Source organism: Rhinolophus sinicus, linkage group LG04 (genome assembly GCF_036562045.2).
Source record: "Rhinolophus sinicus isolate RSC01 linkage group LG04, ASM3656204v1, whole genome shotgun sequence".
Taxonomy (NCBI): domain Eukaryota; kingdom Metazoa; phylum Chordata; class Mammalia; order Chiroptera; family Rhinolophidae; genus Rhinolophus; species Rhinolophus sinicus.
In genome coordinates, this window is record NC_133754.1 from 90611261 (window position 1) to 90624883 (window position 13623).

At 36.9% G+C, this 13623-nt stretch overlaps 1 protein-coding gene across 2 annotated transcripts in view; it reads right to left on the bottom strand.

Moving 5' to 3' along the window:
* The window catches only part of FREM2 (FRAS1 related extracellular matrix 2), a 167526-nt gene that overhangs the window by 81844 nt on the left and 72059 nt on the right, over window positions 1-13623 (bottom strand). For both annotated transcript variants that reach the window (XM_019753570.2, XM_074329990.1), the window contains exons 5-6: window positions 4162-4287; window positions 2457-2708 (exon numbers count right to left, since the gene is read on the bottom strand). In XM_019753570.2, the coding sequence (XP_019609129.2) occupies window positions 2457-2708; window positions 4162-4287 (378 nt within the window). The remainder of the gene's footprint in view (window positions 1-2456; window positions 2709-4161; window positions 4288-13623) is intronic.

The window sequence follows — 13623 nt, forward strand, 5'->3', positions numbered from 1 at the left end:
TTCAGCAAAGGAAACCATCAACAAAATGAAAAGGCAACCTATGGTGGAAGAAAATCTTTGCAAATCATATAACTGATAAGAAGTTAATATCCAAAATATATATAAAAAAACTCACATAACTCCATAGAAAAGAACTCAAGCAATCTGATTAAACAATGGGCAGAAGGTCTGAACAGATATTTTGCAAAGAAGACATACAAACAGCCAAAAGGAACATAAAAGAATGCTTAACATCACTAATCATCAGGGAAATGCAAAGCAAAACAACAATGAGATATCACCTCACACCTGTTAGGATGGCTATTATCAAAGATAAGAAATAACAAGCGTTGGCAAGGATGTAGAGAAAAGGGAACCCTTGTGCACTGTTGATGGGAATGTAAATTGGTGCAGCCACCATGGAAAACAGCATGGAAGTTCTTCAGAAAATAAATATTGGATCTACCATATGATCCAGCAATTCCACTTCGGGGTATTTATTTAAAGAAAACAAAACTAACCCGAAAATATATAGGTCCCTATATGCACTGCAGCACTATTTACAACAGCAAGATATGGAAGCAACCTATGTCCATAGATGGATGCATGGATAAAAAAAATGTGTCATACATACACAATGGAATATTATTTAGCCAAAAAATAATATGAAATGTTGCTATTTGTGACAACATAGATGGATCTGGAGGGCATTATGCTAAGTGAAAAAGACAGGGAAAGACAAATATTACATGATGTCACTTGTATATGGAATCTAAACAACAACAACAAAAACCAAGTTCATAGATACAGAGAAGAGATTTGTGGTTTCCAAAGGCAGGAGATGGGGGTTGGGCAAAATGGGTGAGGCAGGTTAAAAGGTACAAACTTCCAGTTATAACATAAATAAGTCATGGGGATGTAATACACAGCATGGTGATTATAGTTAATAATACTGTTTTGCATATTTGAAAGTTGCTAATAGTTGCCAATAATATTTAATAGTTTCTAAATCTTAAAAGTCCTCTTCACAAGAAAAAAGAATTTTTTTGGAACTATGTATGGTAATGGATGTTAACTAGACTTATTGTGGTGATCATTTCCTAATATGTACAAATATTGAATCACTGTGTTGTACACCTGAATCTAATATAATGCTACATGTCAATTCTACCTTAATAAAAACATACTTTTCTGTACTTCTATTTTTTTCTCATATGCATCACACAGCAATCCATATGGGAAAAAGTTCTGCCAACGAAACAAACTGAAATAAAGTAATCATCAATTCTATTTTATACTTGAAAATTAAATCTATCCTTATTTTTCTATCTTTCTATATTAATAGAAATGGGGGGAGGGAGGGAGGGAGAGAGAGAGAGAGAGAGAGAGAGAGAGAGAGAGAGAGAGAGAGAGAGAGAGAAAGCAGATAGTAATTTAGGGTGCGCTATTAGTTCTGTTTTAGCTGACAGAATACTGGCTTCCTTGCTAAGAGCAATTGAATTTAAACAAAATGTCTGTATTTATTTAAATGTAAAATAGAATTGTTTATTAAACTAAAAACCTAAAGAAACATTTAAATATATTAGAGCTGTTCATACACGTAGGCTATTATCTAAGTTTAAGGTAAAAACTTCCTGAGTTTTAAGATTATTTCAGATTAAAGTCTTTTGACTCTTATTTAGCTTCTCTCTGAACCAAAAGACTCATCCTACCATTTTCTTCCTCTTTCATCTACCATGAGGAAAAATTCAAGAGGAAAAGAAAAATAATCAAGCACTAGGGGTCCTATTTCTCATTTTACTGCTCTCACTTTTCTCACTAGATTGCTTACAATCTTTCTTCTTGTTGTAGCTTTCCTCAGAAGAAAGAGCAAATGTTTCTCAAACTGGGAAGACCCCTTTGCTCCTTTTTCTATTCAGAGGAGGGATTACCTTGTGGAAGTTTTGTTTCCCTCAGAAAAAGTAGTCTAGGATATGCCCTCCTTTTTGGGGGGCACAGTGATGCCTGTTGGACTTAATTTTCCATATATTTATTACCTTTCTAGTTATTCATTTAACAGGCTTGTCTGATGGGTTTCTTTGAAAAATGAATTCAGACACTGACATTAAAGTTACAGAACATAAACTTTTAAAAGGAAAGCAAAACTAATGCAAAGGAGATTAAATTTATTTAAAAAATGCTTCAATTTTTCACCATGAAATTTTGAAAGTTTAATCACCTAATGGTAAATGGCACGGTAAAAGTAACTGCACAGAGTAAAAAACACACCGTGGGATTTCTGCCCTTTAAAAATATTACATCAAGAAAAACAAACTGATTGATGCAGCCAACTTGAAACTTAATCACACCATAAAATCAAGCACAAAATAAATGCGCATGTGGTATTCTTTTACACTCCCATTTTTCTGTTTAGAAGGCCATGCCTGATGTTGGTCTGCCTGCTAGGAGGAATAATTTTTAGGTAAAATAGTACTTACCATCATCTTTGTCAGGGACGATTGTAACCTGAGCCGTTGGGAACTCTGACCCAATTCTCCCACCCATGGGCATGCTCAGGAAGACGTGGAATGTTTCCTCCTCTTCATACAAGGAGTCATCAATAATAACAATCCGACACATTTTCTCACGCTCATCTTTGTCAAAGCGGACAATACTGGTGTGGTCCTCGGGCCTGGATATGTAATCGGAATAGGACAGCACTGATGTCGGCACAGTTCCGCTTGCCGTTCCTGGAGGCAGAGAAAATCCAAAAGATATTTATTTATGTAGAACGCATTACAAGGGTGTTTCCAGACACAATTATTTTCACATGCAGCACTTTAATGGTCAATTAATATCTAGGAACACCCCTGGAAATTGCAATAGCTCCTGATACTGCTCTAGCATCCTGAGTCAACTTCATAATGGTCTCAAATATATGACAAATACTACATTTCAAGTGTTTTCTCCTCTATTTCCTTTCAGAACAACACAGTATTACAAAATAGTAACTCCTACTATTCAAATGCTTACTGTGTGCAGTAAAGTGTCAACTGTTTCACATACACTGCCTCATTAATTCTCTTAACCACTGCATTGGGTTTTATGCAATTGGTAACTGAGGTTTACAGAAGTTAAACCACTTGCTCTGACATCCAGAGCTGAAGGCCCATCCTGAAGTCTGCAATTTTTTTTTTTTTTAATTTTATTGGGGAAGGGGAACAGGACTTTATTGGGGAATAGTGTGTACTTCCAGGCCTTTTTTCCAAGTCAAGTTGTTGTCCTTTCAATCTTAGTTGTGGAGGGTGCCATTCAGCTTCAAGTTGTTGTCCTTTCAGTCTTAGTTGTGGAGGGCGCAGCTCAGCTCCAGGTCCAGTTGCCGTTTCTAGTTGCAGGGGGCACAGCCCACTATCCTTTGTGGGAGTCGAACTGGCAACCTTGTGGTTGAGAGCCCACTGGCCCATGTGGGAATCAAACCGGCAGCCTTCGGAGTTAGGAGCATGGAGCGCTAACCGCCTGAGCCACTGGGAGGCCCCTGAAGTCCGCAATTTTAATCATTAGTGTCTACTACCTTTCAATTCATATACATTAATGGAAATTTTGAAGACTGTCCACTCAGATACCAACAGCCAATATGATTTTTTCTTTTGCATTCTTAGAAAATCTACCTGTTTTCTAGAAAGGTGTTTAGGATATTAATGAATATTATGTATTAATTTTAATTTTGTATTACCTAAAAATCGCCTTTCAGAGGATGCTTACCCATGAGCAAAATAAATATTTTGAAATTTGATTGAAGTGAATTTCAAGCTAGTTTGAAATTAGTTTCTTTCCTTGGGTATGCATTTCTTTACCTCTTTTGGTTTTGTTTTATTTTTTAACAATTACTCCCACTTGAGCAGGCTTGGTTGGGGAAGCGGGGGGCTTCAATCTCTTACAATCCAGAAAGCGTTGAATATTAGAATAAGCAACCAAATGAATCAGAAATGTTTTTTGTAAGTGGCAGCAGAGTCCTTCCAGGTCCCCTTGGAGGAGTCCTCAAAGGTACAATAGTGAAGGAAGACTTCAGGATAAATACATTGCTTTTCCTCATGAAAACTGTAATAATAGGCATATTTGTACCTGTCGTGGCATGATGTTATGTCTCAGTCATGTTAAAGAGACTTGTGTATATTTTGGGGGACACTTTAGTTTAGTTCATACCTTGTTGTGTGTAACAGATCACCATCAACTCTTGGCTCACGTCTCCACTTCTTCTGATGGGAATGAACAGTTCACCGACGTCTTCTTCAATGGAGTATTCAGACTGGGGAATAAATACAGTTGATTCTAAGGAGAAAACACAGTCACAGCCACTGTTATTTTTGTCTGAGCTTCTCATCTCTGAAACAATCCAATGCAAAGTAAAATTTCTCTAATGATTGATCCCCCACCCTGCATATTCTTTTAGAATAACACAGTGTGAGGCAAGGAGGGACGAGAGGGGGAGAAGTAGGTAAAAAGCTTGCAGGCTCTGAGCCAGTGAATTCTTAACTTGGAAATAAAACCCAACATTGCTTTTATCTCTAGTAATTGCTTTCTTCTCAATTAATAAGTGCTGCTGACACTTACTTAAATCCAACTTTGTTCTCTTGGCACAAAGCAACACCTTTCAGTCAAGTAGTCAAAGTTTAGAGGAGGAAGAGACCTCAGAAGTCATTTTGTCCCACCTCGTATTTTGCAGATGAGGAAACTCGGACTCATAGTGTTGAACATGTGTCAAGGGCTCTTCCTAGTAAGTTAGGATTAAAACTTAGATCCTGTAATGTCTACTATATTTGTTCTTTTTACCCCAAATGTGTTCCTTTTGAATGATTAATGATTTAAAAAAATGTTCAACATGTGTTTTGTTTGTTTGTTATTTTTCAAATAGCAGTTCCTTTAGAATTCATAAATCTATTTATCAGCCGTTAGGAACAAGTTTGTGGTTTCCTTCTCCCTCTAGAGGAATAATAATAACACATAGTATACAACATTATATTTATATAACTTTCAATGATTCATTTTTAAGGTATTTTAAAGGTACACTAAGTAATAAAAATGGCATAAATTGTTGAAAAAACACTGTTCGATGTAAAACTATATTTAGTTCAATAAAACACCTAGTTCAATAGTTTGCCATGATAACCCCCAAACAGATATTTTGGTATTTGCCGGGAAGTGTTTCACTGAAAGTCTCATATACACACAGAAAACGCTTTATGGTTATTTTTAAAATGGGAAGAAGCCTCACTGCTTCTGATGATTATGAAAGACCACTGGAACAGCAGACACGTCCCACCCTTCTCCACCCTGCCTTGTACCCTGGAGCTGACAAATGCGAACCACATCAAAGGTTTCCCTTGTGCTCTGGCTTCTGATTGGGTCAGCCAGAGGGGAGCACAGCAGGACACGGCTGTGCAGGAGCAGAGTGAGGTCTGCACCGACTCCCCTGGTTCCCCTGGAGGCTCCAGAGTTGGCTGCATCCCTCAAGTAAAGGTCACAGTGCCGGCTAGATACCCTAGCTCGCTCTCTGGGTGAGATAACGTCTCCTTTCCTTATCCCTCAGGCCTAGAGGTGGTAATGGTGTCCGCTCTAGCTATCCTTGGGGCACTGTACTATGCCTGGAGGGTTCCTAACCCTTACCCTCACCTTTGTAAATAGTACGTTTTAAAATTCTTTTTAAATTACTCATTTGGAGTGTAACATTTGTTTCTTCTGGGACTCTGACTGATACACCAATTTAAAAAACGGCACCATAAAAAAAAAAATCCATGAATATAAGATTTTACAACTAATTATTAATTTATCAAACACTGATTGGGTAACTTCTACTTGCCAGACAGGGATATGGAAGTAAACAAAATCCCTGGTCTCATGGAATTTTCATACTAGTTGGGGGTGGAGAGGAGGAAAAAAATAAACAAATATACAGTAAAGCATATAGTAAGTCAGGAGGTGACAAATGATACGAAGAAAATAGAGTGTGCTGAGGGCACAAGGGCAGGCTGGGGCAGGACATGTACGATGCGTGGTCTGTGTTATATAGGAAAGGCATGGAAGTCACATTTGAGCCGAGATTGAGATGCTCTATGTGAATAACTCAGAGAAGAGAATTCCAGGCAAAGAGATGAACAAGTGAAAGGGGCCTCAGGCCAGGTTGAGCCAGGTGTGTACAGGGAACAGGCAGGAGGCCAATGCGGTTTGAGTAAATTGGACAAGGAGGAGAGGGTAGGACATTGGAACAGAGAAGTGGTGACGGGGTGGGTGGTAGGCAGATCACCTGGAGCTTTGGGACCATTGGAAGGACTTTGTATTTTACTTTGAGAAAGATATTGTGGAAATAAGGACCACCCACTGGGATTAAAAGAAGCAAAAGATATTTATTCAGTTTGTTATAGTAAGGGAATCAGCCACCATTACTCGTATTTGGCAGAGACTCAAAGGCAGATGGAAAAGTGAGAAAGCTTTGAGTGGAATAAAGGGAATGCTTCACATGTGTCCTGAGTGCAGGCTGTTGGCACGGGGAAGCTGCAGGTGAACTAACTAGAAGCAGACCATCCTATGTGATTGGTTAGGAAAGGAGGTTTGGCTTTCTCTGGTTGGTCTTTAGTTGAAAGTAGGGACAAAAATGAAGGAATCTGTCAGTTACTGATCAAGTCCTCCAATTTGGGGCCTATTGGTACAAAAGTTGGCTGTAGGTTGTGGGTCAGAGTTGTATTTTAATATGTAGTCTGTCCTTTCTATATCTAGTCTCTCAATATGAAAGCATGATAAGGCTTTGAACATGGGGGTACTATAATCTGACATATGTTAAGAACATTATTTTTGGCTGTTGTGAGACAGACATTAGAGTCCAGGAGTTGAAGCAAAGGGTCTAGATAGGAGGCTTTGCAACTATCCAGGGAAGCTATCAGAGAATACTGGACCAGTGGAGGTGGTACAATACAGCTGTTTGCAGGACATAAAAAGGAAGCGCTTTCTGATGGATCAGACGTGGTACATGAGAGAAGAGAAGAATCAAGGATGACTTCAAGTTTGGTTGTCTTGACCAACTGGAAAGATAAAATTGCTGTATACAGAGGTGGGAAAGACTGTGGAGAATCAAATTTAGAGCTGGAAATCAGAAGTTCATTTGATTTTGGACATATTAAAATTGAGGTGTCTTTTAGATATCCAAGCTGAGATGTCATATTAGGTGGCTATACAGCCCTGGATTTCAATGTAGAGGTGCCAATTGGAAATATAAGTTTGGGAGTCCCTGGTATGTTGATGGTATGAAAAGCCATGAGTCAGAATAAAATCACATAGGGAGAGATTATAGATAAAGAAGACAATGGATCTAGGCACTAACCAGGGCATTTGGAGGTCAGGGCAATAAAGAAAACTGAGCAAAGGTGGTTTAAGAGGGTTCCAGTGACGAAGACAACCAAGGGAATATGGGCACTGGAGTCAAGTACAAAAAGTGTTTCAAAATAAAAGGGAGTGATGAGCTGTTTCAAAGGCTGCTGACAAGTCAAGTAAATTGAGAACCAAGAATTGGTTGTTAGATTTAGCAAAGAGAAGTCACCAGTTATCTTCACCAGAATTGTTACAGTGGAGTAGAGGGAACAAAAGCCTGACGGACTGGGAGGAGAGAAGCTGGAAGACAAGAGGCACAGACATTTCTTTCTGGAAGTTTTGCATTAAATGGGAACAAAGTGGTATCTAGAAAAATATCTTCTCTTATTTGTTTTTAAGATGAGTTTTAGTAAGGGTAAAAATGACTCCTACTATTTTGAGGTAGGATTTTACCAAATATAAAATTTCAACATAGAAATTATCATAAAACTTCAGTATAAAAATTTACACAAAGTGCCATAAAATATCCAAGTCAAGTATTCAATGAATTTCAGAGTTTCTTTTCATTAACTTATGGACAATAACTCTGGTATCACTTTGGGGTTGGCAGTCCTCCGGTCATTTACTGAATGGCATAGGTACAAAATATTACAGAAAGTTTCATTTCTTTATTAAAGTTTCTTGTGAACTGAATGTTTGTAATTCATATGTTGAAGCCTTAACCCCCAATGTCATGGTATTTGGAGGTGTGGCCTTTGGGAGGTAATAAGGTTGAGATGAGGTCGTAAGATAGGGCCCTCATTATAGGATTAGTGTCCTTTGTAAGAAAAGGAAGAGAGATCGCTCTTTCTCCAAGCACAGGGACTGAAGAAAAGCCTTGTGAGAACACAGCAAGAAGGCGGCTGTCTATAAGCCAGGAAAAGGGCTCTCACCAACAACTCGATCTTGGACTTCCAGCATCCAGAAATGTGGGAAATAAATGTCTGTCCCAGTGTGTAGTATTTTGTTCTAGCAGCCCAAGCTGATCAAGACAGAATTGATCATACTTAATATTTATTCTATACTGCTAACCTCTACTGGCCTTTTTTTTTTTTTTTTTTTTTCAAAATAAGTGATTCAGAAGTCAAATGTAAGGGATTTTAATGTAATACCGTGGATACCTGAGTTTTGGTTCCTCCTACATCCTATGACCCATGCATTTTTTATTAAACAACCAGGACTTCTTGCTAGTGCCAGTAGGTTTCAATTATGAATAAAGAAGAAAGCTGGGTGTCCAGAGCTTGCCCTTCGCTCTGGAATCCACTCCTACACTTGATAGAGAGTCAACAGGCCCAGCACCAAGTTTAGGTCTTCTGTTGACTTACCTTCTGGCAGAAATGTGTGGTCTGTGGGGAAAAAAGCTAGAAAAGGAGAGATGAGAAAGTTTCCCCTGGTAGACTTTCCAGTTAACATTATTTTTCAACTTCATGTTATATACACAACAGAAGTTTATATGCAGACTGCCTCAAGTAAGCATAGCTTTTTAAGTATAAAGTTCCCAAAAGTGGCATTCTTGTATTATCCTTGAAAATTACTAGCTAATACATGTGGGATTCTTACTATTTGCTATAAGCCCTATTCTAAACACTCTGCGTATATCAGCTTGTTTTATCTTTGCAACAACCGTTTCAGGTAAGAACTGTTATCACTGTATTTTACCTCTGAGGACATGAGGTACACAAAGGTTAAGTAACCAGTCGAAGGTTAGACTGGTACGTGGTGGTGCTGGGATTTGAACTGGAGAAGTCTGTCTTAGAGCCCAAGCTCAAAGCCATGATGTTCTACTCCTAAAAGAAGAACACTCATGGTAGAAGGGAGTATCACTCATGCCAGAGAAAAATAAAAGGCTAAACTGTGGTTATAAAAGCGAGATCTAAAGTGCTGCTGAAACAGAGAGATGGCAGGCACAGAAGAAGCAGAAAAAAGGATTTGCGAATTCTTTTAAGGATCCAGTGTGTTTATAAGAATTGCATATATATAGATTATCTATACACACAATTTACACATATAAAATTATAAAAGTATTATATAAAAGTATATCGTATGTAAAATATGCATATTAATAAAATTATAAAACTATTATGCAAAAATATATACACATAATATACATATTAATATTTATACAAATATAATACCTGTATGACATAATATAAAAGAATAGATTTTGTCAAATCCCATTAGCACATTAGATTGAAACTGCAACAGTTTCTGGGAAGGTGTTCATTGAGAGACAAAGCAAGGCCTAAAGTATGGAAATACCATGTTTCCCCGAAAATAAGACCTAGCCGGGCCATCAACTCTAATGCGTCTTTTGGAGCAAAAACTAATATAAGACCCAGGTTGGGTCTTATAATGTAAGACTGGGTCTTATATAATATGGTATAATATAGTATAATATAATGTAATATAATATAATACCAGGTCTTATATAATATAATACAATATAAGACTGGGTCTTATATTAAGTTTTGTTCCGAAAAATGCATTAGAACTGATGGTCCGGCTAGGTCTTATTTTCAGGGAAACACGATAGCAAACTCCCCACTAAGTAAACAGAGACACATGCATGGTCATCCTCTCAAACATTAACAGTGGTCATTTCCACGTGGTAGGATTACAAGTGACTTTTATTTCTTTAAATCTCTAACTTTTTGACAACAAACTTGTGTTACTTTTCTATTTACAGATTGGTTCCATTACTCTTTATTTTGAAAGATAAAGTTGAATAAAGTAAATGCATTCTTTATTAGTTAATGTGACCATATTGATATGAGTACTTTGATTTGTAACTGCAGTTTTTATTTTTAGGTTTAACTGTGCTGTGACTTAGGCAAAATAATAACTTCTGTTCTCAGAAATAAAGAAGTTGTAGCTATGTTTGAAAAGGAGTGTTAATACTGTCGTTTTCTCAATTATACTGAGCAGATTAAAAATAACCAGACTGCTAAAAACCTGATAGAACAAAATATCTTCTAAATTTTGTTTGCTATAATCGAACAAAGAAGGAAACGAAAACGCAGCGCATGGATAAAAGCACTGAGTGTTCATCATCTTTAAAAAGTTTCATACACTCATAAAACATTTGGAAGATATTCCGGTACCTTAGAATATCCAACCAGTGGTCCTGAATACAGGCTCTGTCACTGATACGTTTGAACTTGGATAGCTAGCTCCCTTACACCTCTATGGATTGTTTTTTCAATTCACTCTGAAACAGACTTAATAATAGTGCTTAATTTCAACAATGGCTTGAAAAAGAAACAAATGAAAATAATAAAAACATGTCTAAATAATATGATCATAAGTGTTACCAGTTCACATTAGGACACCATGAGCTCCAAAGTTATTCTTTAGCACTAGGCAAACATGTTGGTTAGAGTGAATCTTTGGGTCATCTTTGTATCTTTAAATGCTTTTTTAGTTAGTGAATGTAGAAACTTTCAGAAACTTTTACATTACTAAAATAGGTTTATTTTGCACCACTTTTTTTCTTACCCACCTTTTGGTGCCAGAAACTGTGTACTGTACTTTTAACAAGTATTGTTTGTTTGTTTGTTTTTGACAAATAATTTATTGCTTTTCTTATGATGATGACCCTTGCTTTACAGCTATAGAGTTCAAAACTAAACAAACTTTGACACTCAATGTAGTTGAAGCTCTTGCATACTATTTTTAAATTATTTATTTCTTTATCATCAGTTGCAGTCAACTATCATTTCATTAATTCTGGACCTTCAATCCTGGCATGTTCACCTCAAAATATCAGCTAGCTAGTCATCTTTCTATTTGACAAATATAGATTGTTAATGGTACACAATTTAAAAAACAATAATTAATGTTTGGATTTCATATAATAGTCAGCCTACGTCTTCTGAACTCTATCTCATAAAATGAGTGGTTCACTCAGCACATAAGTCTGTCTTTCCTTTGTATTAAATAAGTTAGAGTTCTTGAGATATAAGTCCTAAGTTCCTCTAGAATACTGTTTAATCTCTACTAAATATTATATAGTATTAACCTAATCTGGCCCAACCAAAAATGACTATAGAGATCAAATATTTAATGTATTAGTTCATAGCTATATTTTGATATCATAAAGGTATCAGAATGAGCCTATTTTTATCAGAAGTTTGCAGATACTTCAAGTGTACAAACTAAATAATTGCATAAAATACTTTCTGGTTTTAGATATCTATACTAGGTATCTGTATTCAAACACCTATATATGAGGTTGTGTTCGCCTAGTAATGTACATAAAACTCAACTTCCTCTAGTTAGAAATTACACAAAGTAAAAAAGGAATGAAAATGTGTAATATTAATTAATATCTATATGCTTCTAAGACTGGGGAGAGATGTTATAATTTCTGACAGTTGGGGAACCTAATATACAGGAACTTAAGAATCTTCATCCTAAGTTAGATACTTCTCCCATGGGTATGGCTTGCTCCTAATCATACCACATTTCACTCTGTATTGTTAATTGTAACAATTTAGTGCAATGTAATCATCTAATTATCTGACCCTTCTTGGTTAGTGTGCCTTCTTGCCTCCAGCACTATACTGCTTGCTCTTAGCAGAATTCCTGGCATATAGCAGATGCTCAGTAAGCATTTGCTGAATATACAGATACCTTATACAAAGGCTGAACTGGTCTTGATTATCTTCTAGAACATTGGTTTTATTCACCTATACTAATATATTAGGGGCTTGAATTATAAAGACAAAGGATAATAGAATAAGAAAAGAAGAAATTACTTTGTTGTTCTTGTTTTTTTTTTTTTTTTTTTTCATATACAAGAATAGGTGAATAATGTTGCTGTGGCAAAGCATACTGTTTAATTATGATTTAGCTCTGGCACTTACCAGCTGGGGGATTTTGGAGAAGTAAATTCTGGGAACCTCAGAGATCTCACTTGGAAATTGATACATAAATCGCACAGTTATAAACATAAGGCTTAAATGAGATAAGGTGGTAAGCTCCTAATGCACTGCCTGGCTCACAGTGAGTATTCATATATGATAGACATTAGTATTATGATAACTAGCGTATCCTTGGTCTACGGAATAACCTTTTCGGACTTCTTGGCATGGAAGAAAAAGCGGCATTGTAATAAATCTAACCAAAAGTAAGCTCATAGAATGATCTGATCACAAATTCCTAACTGGGGAGGTCATGATGCGTAGATAGTCAGTCCCAAGCACGTAACTTCTTTAGTAAAAGGTTATTTTTGCCTTAAGCAAACACTGTCCACTGTTTCTGTGCATCTGGGTTAACACACTTTTGAAGTGCTTCTTTTTCAGACCCCTCAGAAGCTCAACCACCCTCAAGAGAGTGCGTAATCTTGTTAACTATCCTGTAACCCAATCCTCACCTTCATGCAGTCTCCCTTAATTCCAAACGTATAAAGGAAAGTGCAAAACTCATTCTCTGTAGCATTTGAGATCTTGCTTCCTGGCATTGTTATCAGTTTAGCCCAAAAATATTCTTAAAAAAATTCTCTACAGGTTTGGATGTTTCTTATGTTGACATTGGGGTTGTTTTTTGTTTTTTTTTAAGGGAAGAATAGCAGTAACCTGAAATTTCTAGAAGCCCTCCTTGTCTCATGGAAATCTGCTGTCTGCTTTTGATCGCAGTCCAGACTGGCTGCAGAGGATCCTTTAATGGAAGACAATTGTCACCATTCAATGGAATTTCATAGAGGAGTGCCCATTCCATCCGGTGAAGTGTAATTTCACCCATTTCTGCCAACACTAAAGAAAACCAAATAAACAGCTTCCAAATGGCTGACTTTGGCAGAGACTAAAGAATGGCTCTATTTCTCAGGTTCCTCATACAGAAAATGAGTTAAACACTTCATGTACTTTAACCTCCTGCCAACTGGAACTTATCTGTGTGTATGTGAAAGATGGAGACTGTCGAATCAAACCAAAACAAAGGAGGATAGCAAAGGGATAGAGAAAGGCAAAGGAATGAGGTAAAAATCATGACAATAAATAGCAGATTTCCATGGGTGTGCACCCAGGGGCCACAAACATCCTAAGGCATGGGAGGTATGACAAAGTAAGGTTAACATCTCTGCTCAGCAGTCTGTTCTCTTCTTATTTCAGTTTTTCTCTTTGTACCACAGGCTTCAATTTGTGAGGAACTTGAATTTTTTGATTTACTGAATAAATGACTAAACTTATTTGTCTAGGAAGTTATTGATATTCATAATCATTGCAGAACGGTCCATTCCTTCTTCTGTGACCCCACAGCATTTAGTTG